Source organism: Brassica rapa, chromosome A09 (genome assembly GCF_000309985.2).
Source record: "Brassica rapa cultivar Chiifu-401-42 chromosome A09, CAAS_Brap_v3.01, whole genome shotgun sequence".
In the NCBI taxonomy this organism is placed as follows: domain Eukaryota; kingdom Viridiplantae; phylum Streptophyta; class Magnoliopsida; order Brassicales; family Brassicaceae; genus Brassica; species Brassica rapa.
Genome location: NC_024803.2, coordinates 7,290,342 through 7,307,390, shown reverse-complemented (window position 1 = coordinate 7,307,390; position 17,049 = coordinate 7,290,342). Strand labels below are relative to the sequence as shown.

The 17,049-nt window shown below is 31.6% G+C and overlaps 2 protein-coding genes and 1 long non-coding RNA gene across 5 annotated transcripts; 2 read left to right on the top strand and 1 right to left on the bottom strand.

Annotated features, from left to right (window-relative positions):
• The first annotated feature begins 4,998 nt into the window (after positions 1 to 4,998).
• Positions 4,999 to 6,587, top strand: LOC103838025 (magnesium-dependent phosphatase 1). Its single transcript, XM_009114437.3, has 3 exons — positions 4,999 to 5,559; positions 5,760 to 6,048; positions 6,145 to 6,587. The coding sequence occupies exons 1-3, from the start codon at positions 5,450 to 5,452 to the stop codon at positions 6,316 to 6,318; spliced, it is 573 nt and encodes a 190-aa protein (XP_009112685.1). The 5' UTR covers positions 4,999 to 5,449; the 3' UTR covers positions 6,319 to 6,587.
• A 2,537-nt stretch (positions 6,588 to 9,124) lies between these two features.
• LOC103838024 lies at positions 9,125 to 12,245 on the top strand. 3 transcript variants are annotated; one of them, XR_627023.2, is made up of 6 exons: positions 9,129 to 10,570; positions 10,698 to 10,818; positions 11,011 to 11,187; positions 11,261 to 11,461; positions 11,553 to 11,947; positions 12,013 to 12,245. It is a non-coding gene; the product is annotated as an uncharacterized LOC103838024 (long non-coding RNA). The 3 variants fall into 3 exon arrangements; XR_004450816.1 differs by having other exon boundaries at positions 9,125 to 10,570; positions 11,255 to 11,461; positions 11,553 to 12,245; XR_627022.2 differs by having other exon boundaries at positions 9,130 to 10,570; positions 11,553 to 12,245.
• Positions 12,246 to 13,872: 1,627 nt separating this feature from the next.
• On the bottom strand, positions 13,873 to 15,678 carry LOC103838023 (cytochrome b561 and DOMON domain-containing protein At3g25290). The gene is made up of 3 exons (XM_009114435.2): positions 14,835 to 15,678; positions 14,520 to 14,774; positions 13,873 to 14,317 (listed from the first exon to the last, which is right to left on the bottom strand). Exons 1-3 carry the CDS (start codon positions 15,486 to 15,488, stop codon positions 14,066 to 14,068), a joined length of 1,161 nt encoding a protein of 386 aa, XP_009112683.1. The 5' UTR covers positions 15,489 to 15,678; the 3' UTR covers positions 13,873 to 14,065.
• Positions 15,679 to 17,049: the final 1,371 nt, after the last annotated feature.

Here is a 17,049-nt window from a genome sequence, read left to right as displayed (position 1 = left end):
TCTAACTAATGACAACTAAAATGAAAACTAGACAGTAGTCTATCATAAGTCCAAGAAGTCCCAAAATAAAGCTTAGAGCATGATTATCGTCCAAAAACGGGGTTCTTAAAATCTTTTTTTTTTGTTTTCTGATTTTTTTTCTTTAAGAAAAATAAATAAAAATGAATCAATCACGGACCACCATGTATCGTGGAGTCCGTAAATAGTACAAAAGATGCAGCGTAAACCTTCCTTATTTTATGATATTTTGGCATGGTAATTGAGAAAAAGTGGTGGGGTCCACGTGTAAGAACCCTCCCCCACCACTGATAATGTTGCTCTTATACATACAAAAATAGAGAAGTAGAAAGAAACTTAAGATAGAGTTCTCAGATAAGAACATAATTATTGGAGATTCTTAGGGTGAGATTCTTAGCGGAATATAAAAATCCGTCACTTAACTTTTTTTAGTTAAAATTTAAGAGTCGGGTTCTTATATTCCGATAAGAACCTCATCCTAAAAACCCAATAATCATGCTCTTATATTTTTTTAGGACCTCTTTAGAATTTCTTTCCCACTTGGTAAACTATGACTATATTTTTTAGGACCTCTTTAGAATTTCTTTTTCACTTGGTAAACTATGATTAAATTAATTTTATTTAAGAAAATTAAAATTTAACCAGTTATTTGTATCAAATTATAATAATAATAAAATCTCTTAAGAATCTTAAAACAAGAAACTTACCAATGACGTTGTTCTAAGTATATAACTAGATTTTGACCCGCACTTTTAAAACGCAGGTTTATTTTTATTTTTTTAATTGATAAATATTTAGTAAATGTCATATTTTTATATATTTGTGTTTTATTTTATAAAAGACATAAATTTTTATATTTATTTATCGTATTTCATTTTAAATGACTATTTATGTTTAAAAAAATTAAACTTTATTTCTTTAATGAATTAAGTTGGTATAACTCTGATAAATTAATTTTATTATGTGGTTAATATTTTAATAAAAAAATTATATACTTTTAATAAAGATTATTGGTTTTCAATGAAAAAATTCAATTTTTTTATGAATGCTTAAATTATATTAAGAAAAAATAATAATAATTAAGAATAGTTGAAAAAAATTATTTGAACTTCGACTCAATGGTCCAAAAGAAAAAAAAATGTGAGAATTTGATCTGATTTTTTAATCGCCCCAAATGGCCCAAGAGAGATCTGATGTGGGCTGGATCCAAAAAAGTGGCCCAATATAAATGTGTTATTAATATTACTTGATTGCCCTTAATGAAACATGTAATGTTAGTAAAGAAAAGGGCATGCTAAGGTAAAAAGGACAATAGGATCCTGCTTTAATAGTATAGATAACGAACTAGATTTTGACCCGTGCACCCGCGCAGATGTATTTTAAAAAAAAAATATGATGCTATTTGCTTTTTATGTCACTGTTTATGGTTAGACAAAAAACTCGAATTTGAAGAACCGAACTGATTCCAATCCGAATAAGTGGTATCAAATCCGAACTGAAATTGATTAATTATCTGAATTATTCAAAATTTTGGTATTTGAAGAACTGAAACCTAATCCAATCCGAACCGAAGTATTTTAGGTATCCAAAATAGATTTACATACTTATATATATTAACTATTTTTAGATTTAATATATATAAAAATATTCAGAAGTGTATATGATACTTTTAAGTTCGTTTAAATACTTGAAAATATATACAAATAATCAAACGTAAATATTTAAAATAGTTAAAATATACTCACAACTCTAAAAATACTTAAATAATTATTAATTCTCTATCCAAATATTTAAACCAAACTAATTTATATGTTAAGTTAGGTACTCTGACATATGTTATTCAAATTTATATGTAATATATTGTATTGTTTATAGACTTTTTAAAAAAATCAAAGCATATAATAAATTTTAATTTTCTTAAAATAATTTAAATTTGTTATCTAAATGACTACATCCGAACCGAATTCTCAAAGATCTGAACCGAACACGAAATCCCAAACAAACCCCCAAAAACAAACCCGAACGCCCAATCCTAATCACTATTATATATCCTATATGTGTCATCATAGGTCACAAAAATATGTGTTATCATATAATTAATCGTATTTTATGTGTACCATCAAATAAGTAATCTTATAAATAATAATATTTTATACGTACAATCATATAAATAATCACATATATTATATTTTTAAATTTCAATGTGAAATATAAAAACTATAATTTAAGTTGGTGTTTGAAATTGAGATTTGTATTGTATTTTTTTTATATATATTGAAAATATTTTTATAATGGTTATTGAAAAATATGTTAATAAAAATCAATTTTTGAATAATAAAAATCTCTTAAGAATCTTAAAATAAGAAACTTACCAATGAGGCTGTTCTAAGTATATAATAACGAATATGTACAAGTTTTTAGTGAAAGGGAAGTAAACGGACTAACTTAAAGTTGACGTAGTAACTAAAACTTTTAGATTACCTAACAAATTAGACACTAAGAAGGAATTAGTAAACAATATTATAGTAATTATAAAAAAGTTAAGCACGAAAACACACAAAATGCTGAGTATACAGTTTTGGTATTAACTAGTATCACTTGCGATAAGAACTGCCAATTAAAATAAATTTACTATCAACTGCAGTATGTAATGATTCTTTCATAAAAATGGAAAAAAATACATATTTATCACTTGGATTGATAAATTATTGGAACAAACAAAGGAGAACGGAGTAGTACATATGGAAATTGCCTGCTATTATCAAAACAGGATGGCACGCATTGCGCCCGAGGGGCTGTTCGTTGTTGACTTCGCTACCTCTATTTTCTTATAAAATGCATTATTTTTTTATTTTATTTTTTAAAATCCTGGTATCTGGAAAATTATTTATCAAATAATATTTTACAGATTATCCCTATCCAATAAACCGGTGCACCATATTACAGTAGTACGACAAACCACTAATTGGTGAAAGGAATTCGTGAGACAATTTCAAATATCATTAAGTCCAAAATTAATGTTTAACTTTTGAATCTAATTGTGAAGATGAGCTCTAGTTTAGTCCAGAGTAAACTGGACTTGGGGACAGCAAGCAAATACACTAAAATTTCCGTCCCAGACCATGCTCCTCAAAAAACATCGGATGGGTCCATAGATTCGTTCCATACCACAAAACGGGTCCATCATTTCATTAAGTCTAAAACTAATGTTTAACCTTTGAATCTCAATGTGAATATTTCTAGTTAAGTCTAGGGTGAACTGGACTTGTGGACCACATAGAAAATGCACTAGATTGCCATTCCAGACCATGCTCGTCAAAGACATCCGGATGGGTCTACAACTTCGTTCAATAATTATTTACAAAGAAATATCTATAGGGATTAATTTGACAACCTCAGGTAATTCAACTCTCAAATTTGATTCACTGAACTAAAAATGTTATTTTCATTTTATATCTTTTTCAATATGAAAATTTGCCATTCTCTAATTTCAATTAATTTTCCATAAACAATACCAACTAACCCTTTTCAGAAAAAATGGTTACGTTTGTAAACGCTAATTAAGAATTTCGGACAGAACCCAAATCTGTAAAATGAAAAAGGATACTTTATTAAATGTCAAAAAAAAATATATTCTCATTTACTTGGAGAAGCGGAGAAAGTTCCGTCTCCAAAACCTAAAGCAGCCCACTTGTTTTCCGCAGCAACTTAACGATGGGCGCTGCTACAACTGCAAGACAAACCTCGTGGATGGTGGCAGGGGTAATTGCCGCACTGGAAGCACGCTGGAATTATCCTGTCCGTGTTTTCAACAAAGATGTAAAGCCTCGTCTCCGTGCCATCGCTGTAACGTCTCGTACACCTTCCGCCCCATCATCTTCTTCATCGGATGATTTCGTCAGCGACAACTCGAAGGCTAAATCTGAGGCTTCCATGGAGAGAGTTATGGGCCTTAGCTGCTTTGGTCCCACCACCGTTCGATTCTAGATCATTCCGTACGTAGTCTACTACTTGTTGATTCTAAAGCTCTTGTTCTTCTCATTTTGATCATTTAATAGTTTTTGGTATTTTTCTGAATTGGATCGATAAGTTTCTCTTTTGACACCTTCACAGTTTTGACTTGAAATTCTCAGAAAATATGGAGAGGTTTTTTCAGGTCATATAGGTATTAAGTCATGAATTATAAATCAAATTGCACATCTTGTAAAGAGTACTAGCTAGGTGTTTCGTAAATCGTACACATGCGCACAGCAATAAGATTTTAAATTAGAATTATTTTTCAAAATAAAATTTGTTACTAGTGGATAATTAAAAGTATATTAACTGGTAGACCAAATTAAATTTTTCTTTTGTCAAAAACCAAATTAAATTTCCTGTATTAATTGTGTAAACATTAGTTTATATATAAGTTTTAGTTTAATCAGATAAATATTAACAATTTTTATTTTTTTTAGTTTTTTCAAATAAATTTTATTTATCTTTTTAATTTTATTATCATTTTATAAATTTAATTCAATTATTATTAATTTAAATATTTACTATATACTTATCCACCAGTGTGAGAGTTCGAAATTACCAAAAAAAAAATTAATTTTGCAGAACTTGTCCAAAATAACGTTGTTTGGATAAATTAACGGATGATTAACACTTTTGATGCCAATATATATATACACGATTTTGAGAATTCATGTAGTATTTCTTTTGACAACATTCATGTATAATTTTTAAAAATTTTGTTATAGAGAATTTATGCAAAATGACGTCGTTTTGATAAATTAACGGATGACTCATCTTTTACAGTCAATATTTATATATATAAAGCATAATTTTGAGAGTTCATGTAATATTTTTGAATTTTTGTTTAGTTCAATATGGAATATGCAATACTATAAATTTCGGGAATAAAAAGACATGATTCGTAAAGTTCATGTAATATTTTTGAATTTTTATTTAGTTCACATTACTACAAAGTTTAGAAAAGAAAATGTACGATTAAATAGAACATTTTCTCTCTTTCAACCATATGATATATATAATTCTACTTATCTGTACATCCAATCAGAGCATATTTCAAATCTAAACCTGCAAAAATAACTAAAACGATCCAATAAGTTCAAGTTGACATAGGTCATTTTCCCTCTGTCAAGCATATATTATATATAATTCCACCTTATCTAATATCTACACATCCAATATCAAACCAGATTTCAAATCTGAATTCCCCAGAAGCAACTAAAACGATCCAATACTAACTAACGTTACTTGGTAGTTGTCAAGGGTTGAAAAAACAATTCTCAAAAGTTTTGCTTACTATACATAATTTTACTAATACATGAGGGTCTTTATTGTAAAACTTGGCAAAAATGGAGGGGTTCCTTTGTGACCTTTGGGTTTTAAAGAAGGCGCAGTCTGTCTCCGTTATTCCCGAAAGATGGCGGACGACAAGGTTAGAGATGAAGCGATGCAGATCATTGGAATGTTTCAGATCCTTCCCAGACTTGTCGTTTTCGACCTCGATTATACTCTCTGGCCTTTCTACTGGTAACCTTCCTCTCTAATTCTTCAATTTGATTCATCAAATTCAAAACATATCAACCGACGACAGAGTAATTTGGGGATTGAGTTTTTGTCTGAATCTGAAAATGAATATTTTAGTCTCGAATTGTTAAATTTTGGGTAGGGTTTTGTCTTATTAGGATCACAAAGTTTGTTTTGTTTTGTTTTGTTTCCCTTACACACAGTGAATGTCGTTCTAAACGCGAAATGCCGTCTTTGTACCCACAAGCAAAGGGTATAATGAGTGGTCTGAAAGAGAAAGGAATTCAAATGGCGATTGCTTCCAGATCTCCCACTTCAGATATTGCCAACACTTTCATTGACAAATTGAATATCAAGTCCTTGTTCGTCGCCAAAGAAATATTTTCGAGCTGGAGTCACAAGACGGAGCATTTTCAAAAGATACACACAAGGACAGGGGTGCCTTTTACTGACATGCTCTTCTTCGATGATGAGGACAGAAACATTAAATCAGTTAATAAAAATAAAACTACTTTTTTTTGTCCGTGCTTTCTTGAGCTTTTACATCGCGTTTGCTTGATATGATTAATTCTTTTTGTGTTTAAACAGGTTTCTAAAATGGGAGTGACAAGCATCTTGGTGGGTGATGGGGTTACACTTGGAGCACTCAGACAAGGGCTTACTGAATTTTCTCAAAACCATAACACTATCGAGAAGAATAAGAAGGTCTGGCGCAACAAGTATTCTGGAAAGGCTGCCTCATCTGAGACCGAAAAAGACTGACATTGAGTTGTAAAACCCATACTATTCTATGGTGATGCATGCACCATTATTTACTGTATAAATAAATTGCATGGATACGTGAAGTTTTGTGTTGAAGATTCTAACTCTCAATACTGGCTTTGTTACATGGATGTTCCTTATGTAACTGTGTTTCCGATGAGACTCCCAGAAAATGGTGGTGCTGGTGAGTAGTTGAAATTTAAATTATGTATGTATGAAATGTTAAAGAAATTCTATTTAAACTATGTATGAAATAAGTTTTTCAACAAGTTGGTAGATGAATGAACAGAAAAACATATATCTTTATCACTGACAAAAACATGGCTTGCCAGATAGGGTCACTGTTGTTTGAGGTAATCTCCAAATTGAGACCGTCCACTTTGATACGCTGGTAAGGTTTCAGATAAGGATACTTTACCTAGCATGCATCTACTATGTAGACTGGTGGTGCGCACCTAGTTTATAGTACAACTTTTTCATCTTGTTCACTTATATGGCCTCCAAACCCGTAAAATCCACATTTCTCCTCTTGATGGTTAATAGGCAGAGAGGCTAGGGACAGTCATATTTCATGTCATATCATAAAGTTTTAGCTTATTTATATTACAAATTAAGTTTTAGCTTATGTTGCAGTGGATTTTTCTTAAACCCATTTTTCATCCAATCAAGATTTTGAAGAAATAGATTTATTAAATTATAGGAAAACTAGTTTTTCAAATAACTGTTCATTTATAAACAAAAACCAAAATCTATTTTTTTCTAGTTTCGTTGCTTGAAAATAATTTTACATTTATTTTCTTCAAAATCTTGATTTTTGCAGATTTTTAATTTTAGTTAATTTAATATTAAAATTTGTGTCAATCTTTTGAAGACCCACAAAAATCAAGATTTAGTTGATTTTTTAGATTTTTAATTATATTATTAAAATCTATTTTGTATTCTAAATAAAAAGTTAGGTTTTCATTTTTTACTATTGTCTTACTAAATTCAAGTATTTTCTATATATTTTTAAAGCATAAAATTTCTCTTATATTTTTCAATAGCTAATATATTATTATATAACAAAATTAATTAGTTTATTAACATGCGGTTCACCCGGTTGATCCGATAATTAGGTGATTCGGTAAATAGTTCGGTTCAATGTACGGGTCGAATTTAAAAACATTGTTTGAAGCAACAAAACATAAGTTATCTTAAACTCTACTTAAACTGATTCTGTAAATACACAATGAATAACCATACAAATTAAGAACTAAATTCTTCATAATAGATTATCACAATTTTGTAATCAAGGGATGTTAGGGACCCCTTAACTATGGGCCTAAATTTGCGGAACAAAGTTTCACTAATTATGAAACGTTTTTTTTTTTTGACATCCTTTAATTATTACAAGTTAAAAAGGACAGGTCTCAGAAAAAGAAAAGAAAGAAAAAGAAAGGTCTTAGAATAAAATGCAACCAAGTTTCAGAGTAATAAAATCAAATCTTCAATCTTAGGATTATTTTCGGTTAAGGTCATGCAATGAGTAAGACACATGGGAATCAAACTCGACATGCCAACCTCCTATCTTTTTGTAGCTTACCCTTCCTTTCGTAATTAAAATCTATAATTTTTTATAACAAAAATATCATATTTTAGAAAAGGAATTTGTTCAAATATATAATGTATGACAGTCTTCTTTGAGTTGAGAAAAATACAAATGTGCATTAACTCAGTTTTTCTGAAACTTATATGTGTGTTACCATAATTTTATTTTTTGAGATGAACAAAACTTATTTGGATTAGAACAGTTTACTTGGCCACTGCCTCCTTTTTTTATAACGACAGCTAATTCTTGAGTTTTTTTCTTCAGAACCAACAACACCTGGTTTTGTGGTTCTGAGATGAAGACTCTCATGGTACATATCAACATAAAAAGGTCTTAAACTAATAGAAGGAAAATTGCTGAAGATGAAAGATCAAAAGAATGTATAAAACCAACGATGTGTTTTTTTAACTCATTTTTGTTATGTTCTGTGTCTTCTTGTCTGATATGTAATGTATTTATATATAATTTTCTTTGAATTCTTAGCTTGCATGAACAAGAAAAAAGTGTCACTGCCTGCTTCTACGCATAGTTAAGAAGCTTTTAGGAAACATATAAAAGATAATTTAGAAGGTGGGCATGCGGATATAAACATATTATAATTACTTTATTAATATTTACATTATTAATTAAAAGAATATAATGATAACCTATTGTTTGTGTTTTTTATTTGAAAACTTTTACATATTATAAATATTTTAAAAGTTTTTTTGTACATTATATAAAATTAAGAATTTTACTTGATTAATATTTATTTGTGTATTTTTCTGTTTTTAATTTTTAACTTTTTTATTAAAAGATATTTTTCAGATCAAAAAATATATATAAGAATTATCTTTTTAGTAAAAATATCTATTATAGATTTTGGATAATTTTTATTATTGTTAATTTTAATCACTTTTAAAATTTTAAATTCGTTTTAAAATTTTAGCTAATTTATACATTTTATTTATTAAAGATATAAACGACATTAACCACTCTAAACTTTTAACTTGAAAGTTTGAGTGCGAAATATTACTTCGCAAAGAATAGTATATATGGGATGATCATGCGAAACTAAAATTTTCTTAGGCCATCTCCAACCAAACTGCAAAACACTATTTTATTGTAATTTTTACACTAAAACATCTTCAATCCAACTGCAAAAAAAATCACACCATTTTAGTGCCACACTATAATTTTACACCAAATTTGGTGCGACACTACTCACCACACTAAATCACTATTCACTATACTAAAACACTATTCACTTACTTTATTAATAAAATATACAATTAAATAAATAATAAATAAAAAGTTAAATACATATAGTATTATAAAATAACTTTTAGAATAAAGTTTAGTGTTTTGGTTGGAGAATGAACATTTTTTTAGTGCTGAAACTAAACTAAAATAGTGTTATTTTGACAATATAATAATATTATGGATTGGAGATGGTATTGCACCATGAAAGAGATAGATGTTGTTATGGTAATTATCATGCGTTTGTGGGTCCTCTTTCTATGAAACTCTTTCCGTTCTTTAGTGATAGACTTTTTAGAAAAAAAAGTTTAATTAGAAAATGTATTTTTGTGTTTTCTATGAAAAAATTGTAAACTTCAAGAAAATTAACTGATTTTATTGAATTACTATTGGTTAAAAGTTATTGAAAATTGAAAATTACAGAAAATGATATATTTATGATGATAGTTTAATGTGTTTTCTCAATATGTATGAAAATATTAAAAAATCTATCTTTATAGAACCGATAAAGTAATATTTTAGCCACACTTTTTTATGCTTGCTCACACTCAATGCCTGAAAATAGGATGAAATAGTAAATTTTGTGGAATATACAAATACGGTCATTTTTAATAACTAAAGAAGAAGAAAAACGTCTATACAGTTGTCAAATAAAATTTTAACAAATCAAAGAAACAAACAATGTTGAAAAAGTTGTCAAATGACATTTCAACAAAAAATTGACAATGATGCCTTAAATAAAGTGGACTGGAACCTTTGAGAAACGAGTCTAATGAATAATGAGAGGACAAATCTATACTATACTAAAAGGAGAATAAGATGAGTGGTGAGAGTGTCCACGTCCTCACTTTAAATCAGCCAATGGGATTGGTTCTTTTCTCCACGTGTACTCTCCAATTTCTTCATCTCACGTTTACAAAACTCTCGCTCTCTAGATTATTAACAATTTGCAAAAGGCCTTTAACTAGCCCAAAACATTTCCCGAAAATCTGTACAGCCACGTCTTTCCATCTTCTTCTACTCGCGAAACCCCAAATTTCCTGCCGCTCCGGATTTCTGGTGTAACTTTCTGCCTGAATAATTAAGCTTCATCAAATCTATGTTAATGGCTTCTGCAATCAAAACCTACTCGCCGATAGAATTTCCATGCCTTCACCCTATATATATATCACTCTGTTACAGTCTACAAAAAAATCCTTCACTTCCATGACCAACAAATCAGCAATATCATCCTCCACATTCACTACGCTATGTTCTTCAGTTATGTTCTTCTCGGCTTGGTAGAGGCAAAGCTTCTATTTAGGATCATCCATTTTTGGGATCCCAGAGCACAGCGAGAGGATACATGCTTATTGGTCTGGATATAAGGAGAGGAGGCGGATTCAAAATGCATGTTCTTTCGACTACTGCAAAGAGATTTCGTTTGTGAGATTATCAATACCAAACTACTGATTTGTAATTTGGTCATTTGTGATTTGTTGAACCAAACTATTCGTTTTCTTTCAATCTCTGTCTCTTTCTAAGCCAAAACCTTATTTTTGGCATTTTTCAGATTTATAGGAACTTCTAGCCGAAACATGGAAGACCTTGAAAGTATATCGAAGGCTTGGTTCGATTTTTGGAAAGAACGCTGAGGTGGAAACATCTAGCTCCCATTTCACAAACAACACCCGGTGAGTGAGAGTACACTTTCCCTTGCATATTTTACCTTTTTGGGACTAAGCCCTCAAGAAAAATGAAAAAGTACAAAATGAAACTCATTGGTTTAATTCACTTTCGTACAGAATTTTTCCAATTTCTATGGATTCAAAGTTTTTTTTTTGTTGAGCCAAGAACCTGATCATAGCTTCGTTTTGGTTCTTTAGCAATGATACGACGGTTGACGCTTTCGACAGTTTTGTCTGCAAAAATGGAGCCGGAAACCATATTCTGGGAGCTGTCTTTGTTGATCTCGAGACCATTGTCATCTATGAAATCTACCGGGACTTACTAGCAGCTTTTCAATCATGAGTAACTTATCTCTGGGAACAACTTCGCCAATGGTGAGAGAAAATTTTATTTTTCTCTTCTTCTTACTGATTATTCAAATGGTGATTAGAAGTTATATAGTTGCAGTTGGAAAGGAGATTGTGGACCTTTGTCTTAACAGTGTCAGAGATCTTGCCGACAACTATACATGCTTGCAAGGGGTTATTGGTCTTTAATGCTGGTGGTGGAGTAACTGGTTCTGGTTTGGGATATCTGTTGTTAGAACCTTTGTCTGTAGATTAAGGAAATAAGTCGAAACTTGGATCCACCATATATCCTTCTCCTCAGGTACTTTTCCAGAAAAATAAAACATTACAAATTACATTGAAATTGGAGTCCTCCCAAAAGCTTGGTTTGATGCATTACCTTTTGATCTCAGGTTTGTACTGCTGTTATAGGTACCTTACAACGGTGTTCTCTTGCTGCCTTCGCTACTTTAAAAATCTCTCATATTTCCTAAATTTTGCAAGCTCGGTGTTGCGGTTGTAGTGCGTTGAAGTTTGAGCTAATGATCTCCCTCAAATGTCGGCAAAGATTTTGACAGGGATTCATGTGGGCGAGAAAGTCTTATTCCTAAGGATTCAGTTATTCGCAAATGACAATATGCATCCGTTCATATTCCAAAAGAGGCAATACCACCAATAAGAGTATGTTATGCACAGGTTGCCCTCAATCTCCCAAGACCAGTTTGTAGGCATGGTCAGTTGTTTGTGGCTCTCTCACGACTCACAAAGCCTGTGAGAATAAAAATACTTGATAATACGGAAGCTACAAGTAAGATTTCACTTTCTAACAATATAACTTAATATATCAGCCTGGCTTTTTAACATACATTGCAGGAAACAGCTTGGATAGGAGTCCAGTTTCATAACAACGACGAGCAAAACTACTCATTGGGAAGACACCGAAACAGTCAAACACATTGTTAGGAATAGCTATGTCTGAGACGCTTTGAAATGTTATAGAGAACTTGCATATTTTAGTTTATTTACGATAACGAAACAGAGCCACAAGTACGTGGTGATGCATTTTTTATTAAGGATAAGAAGGATTAAAATATTAGACAGCTTAATGAATGGACTCATATCCTTAAAAACATAGAATATATGCATGAAATTCTACTAAATATTTATCCGAAAAATTTCCTTAAAATCGTCAAGTAACAAACAGTTATGGTGCAGTTACGAACAATTGTCTCTCCATTTTCTTATATCAACACTCATCATAGTAATTGTCAACACCCCCATACTATTAGATATCAATAGACAAACTCCATAAGCTAACACATTCTGAGAAAGTAGAGCAAGCAAGGCTTAATCATCGATAAGCTAGCTCAAATATATTATATGATCTTCTTCCAAAAACTTCTCTGCTTTATTCTGACAAAAACCATATAACCCACGCTCCAATAACACAACTAAAATAAACCAAGTTTCTAAAGTCACCCTTCACAAAAAATAAGCTCAAATAACAATATTGCAAGTTTTCATTAACAGTAAGATCAACAAGTCTTTAAGTTACAAATACATATTCCTTAGCAGTACAAGCCAAATGGTAAGCCCAAGCCAAAGTTCACAAACAACTTAATGTCTTCCTACAATGTGTAAAATAAGTACCCACTTATACTAACTCACAGTTATTATCCACTAAATGTAAACAAAATGGTGTTAAAAATGTAAACAAATAAACAGCCATTGAAACATTCATAGCCATTATTAACATTAAGAGCTCAAATAATCGTTCGTACAGACACTACTGTATTAATTTGATATGATAGGGTAGTGTATGAAACTCAAGTAAAACTCTACTAGAAATGTAATACTTTACTAATTTATAACATTATCTATAAAAATATTTTCAAGCAACATGCGTGAAATTTCCAATAAATAAGTTTTTATAAAAAAATTCAACAATCGCTAAAATAATTTACAAAACATAGTTAGAAAATCACTAAAAATTAAAGAAAATATCATTATGAATTGAAAATCAAATATAAAATTGTTACATAATATAAGCTAATTATTATTTTGTGATATTTTTTGAAATCAATTGTAAATTATTTTAAAATGTTTTTTTATAATTTTAACACATTACATTTTATTTAGTTGATTTAGCTTGGAGGTGGATGTGGTAATTTATTATCGTGAAAAAATTAGTTATTGTAATAATATTAAAATCTGATACCCGTATAAAAATATACTAATTATTCTTACTTTAAATTTTCTTCAAATATATCAAATTGAAATATAAATCAAATAGAAAAATATAAATCATTAAATGTTCATTAACTTTAATTTATTAATTTTGTTTTCTCAGAAAAAAAATGTTATTGATCTTTATAATTAAAACCAAAAAAATTTAATAAAAGTTATGATATGATCTTAGAATAAAAAGAAATAAAAATAGATTGTATTTATTATTTTAATATAAAGTAAATATTCAAATATTTTATAAAATTAAAATATATTCTAATATGAAATAGTTTAGTGTAATTCACCCGCCCGTAGGGCGGACCAACCTCTAGTACTTCTTAATAAAAAGATCTGCTTTGAGAAAGACACCTAGGTATGATTATGTTTTGGCAGCATAATTTGTCTGGGAATTAGTAGGTAGACTTTTAATCTTACAAAATATTTAATTGGCCACAAGCATATGGACATACCTGATTGTCTTTATCACATGGAATAAGTCCAACTAACTAATTGGAAACTCCAAATGTTCATATATTCAAAGTAGAATAATAAACACTCTAAAAACAAATATCGTACAAGATACTAATCATACATGTGTTTCTTCAATACAGTAAGACCTTGAATGGTCATCATAATAAATTAGTAACAACATCTCCAGATAATATAGATCTTTGTTTACTCATGTCCTAAGAGGCTTCATTTAGCTGTTTGATTTTCTCTTGAGCACAATGACCCAAGTGACCGCTTCAAAGAGCAAAGCTATGCCTCCGAGGCTCGCGATCACTGCAATGTAAGCAGTCTTGTATGTGTCTTGTGGGTTCAAGATGCTAAGACCTTTGAATACATTAATGATCCCGAGGATGATGATGGAATAGCCGACTCCATGGTGGTAGATATTCCAATATAATCTATATTTGTGGTCTTTCTTTGGCCTTAGCAACATCGCAAACATCTAAATTATGACAGAAAAGACAAGAAAGTACTCTCAAGCTCAAGAAACATTACATAGTCAAAAGCAAATGGTAAACATAGATTAATGCTAAGTTAAAAGGAAGTGATAGTTTTAACTTTTTAACAACTTTAGTTATTGATATGAAGAAGAGCTTTTTTCAACTTCACGAGACAGAGCCCTACGAGATGTTTTTGTAATTTACCTGAATGGTGGCGAGGGAGAAGAGGGCGATGCCGATGTTACCGTGGCTGGCGAAACGAATACCTTCGGACTCGCGGCCGAGCTTGAGCCCGATGGCCCAACCAGCAACGCCAATGACGTAAGCAGAGAACTGACAAGACACGTGGATGTAAAACCAAGCAGGATCTGCGGATTCAAATATCCTCATGTACCTGGCTACTATTGCTCCGACCGGAAACAGAATCCCCCAACTCACGGCGTTTAATATCCCATGAATCTGCACAAAATTTAGCTTCAGTTTTGTTTTTATTTATTTATTTAATATAGAAAAACTCACATTTCTCTTCTTGACTCTAGAATCTCCCTCGCCTCCACCCCCGCCGCCGTTGTTATTGCCGCTTAAATCAAGAGGTCCTTTAGAATAAAGATTCGCCGCGTCGAAGTCGTGCTTCGCTATCATCCCCTCGGGACTCACTCCAGGACCGACTTGCCAAACCTGATTCACCTTTCCCTTCGCAGCCAAATCAGACGGAACTTTAATCCTCGCGAAGATCCTCAGCGTCCCTCCTCCGTCTCCGGACACTTCCTCTGCTTTCATGTCCCAAACGTCGAACGCTAGCTTCGAGGGAATGATCGTGCTGTAAGAGCTAATGTTTAGCGTCTTCACGACGGCAACGCCTTTACTTGGGTCCTTGTAGGCGACCAAGGTTTGAGCTCCAGCCATGCCGGTGGCTTGTGGATTTATCGCCCAGGCGATCCATCCTCCAGGCTTCGACGGCGGAGCGGAGAAGACGACGGCGAGGGTTGTGTTTGGTTCGTTGTATGAGTAGTGGAGGAAGGCTTTGAGTTGAGGGAGGTCTAGGCAATGAGGGTAGGTCTTGTCGCCGGAGAATGTCTGTGACTTGCATGTTTGTTGTGAGACAGACGGTGAGATTAGCAGAGCCCATAAAAAGAAGGAGAGAGAGATTCCGACGGAAGAAGAAGCTGCCATCTTTTGATGGGTTGTACTAACCGTAATAAAGCTTTTTGAGGGAATAAATAGACAAAACTGGGGGCATGTGTTTTTTTTGGGTCAAAAAACTATCATGTGTTTAGGTGTTTATTTTACAGATATTAGATTCTTTTCAGTTTGATTGCTTTTTGAAAATATAACAAAACAATGTTTGATTCTGGAAGGAAATTGTTCTGATATACATTACACCAAACTATGATTTTTTTCTAAATGCATGAAATAAATATCTTTAGTTTCTTTGATGATTTGACGTAAATATATATTAGACAAGATATTATTTTCAAAAGTATCATCAGATCACATAACTGTATATACTATTCCTAGTATGTTCTTAAGTTAGACTGCAACTAGATTGTCAATTTTTAGAATGAAATAATATAGAATGCTCTATTCCATAAATTCCATAATTGTTTTTACCGCTTGTAATAAAGAGAATAAAATGTTCAATCCATCAATTCCACAAAAATATTACCAAAATTCAAAGAAAATTATTTCATTGCAACTTTTATCAATTAAGAACAAATGGAAAGAAATGTATTCTATCTTTCTCCATATTCCATTCCTTCTTATTCCACTAATGCCAATTTATGATAACTAGTTAAAGCCTTAATTCATTTTTATTGGTGGATGTATATTCATTGCATAAAATCTAAACAGATGCTAGACAAAAATTAAGAAATTAGAGATCTACGATTTAGAGCCAAAATAAACAAAATTTGATTCTACTTAGTGTCCTTTCCGTTGATCAATCACCTTATAAAAATTAATAATCATAAAGAAATTTAAATATTTTGAATTTTTCAGTATTTTTACATTTGTGATTAATCTTATAATTCTTTGGAAAGTAAGTTTGTAACTTTACAAAACACTTTCAAAACTTTAAAACATATTATTATAATCTTGATTTGATAAATAGCTTTACAATAAAAACATATTATAATTTCTCATCTAACAAAATATTATAAAAATGGATTGATCTGGATTATTGGAGATGGATTAAATTCCTAAAACAAAGCTTATCGAATAAACAGAACTCTGACCTTCTCCGGTGACTGGCCGGCGCGTGAGCGTCCGTGCCGTCGCCGAGCCCCTTCTTTTCTCCTTCCTTACCTTTGCTTCCCCGAGCTGCTGCGTCCCTGCTGTTTTGCTGTTGGTTCTGGTCTAGCGTCATTCGTCTGGTCTCGCGAGGGTGAAGTACGGTGGAGCGTCAGCTGGTTCTGGAGACATGGCACGGCGGGGTGAAGTAGTCTCGTTCGGTGGGAGTCGGCGTTTAGAGTTTTTGGGCGCAGATCTATTTTCAGGTTTCAGATCTGTTCTTGTTAGGTTAGTTGTTTTAGCTCTGGATAGATCTTGAGTCTCTTTAATTGAGTTTCCACGGTGGGTCGGTAGTTCTTTCAAGAAGACTTGCTATGGCTCTGGGTTTCTTCTAGTTGTTATTGCTGTCAGTCTTGGCTAGCTTCTAGTGGTTTCAGAGGTTAAGTATGGTTTTTGTGTGGAGTGGTTCTCAAGCGCTATGTATCCTTGGTTTGGTATTCGATGG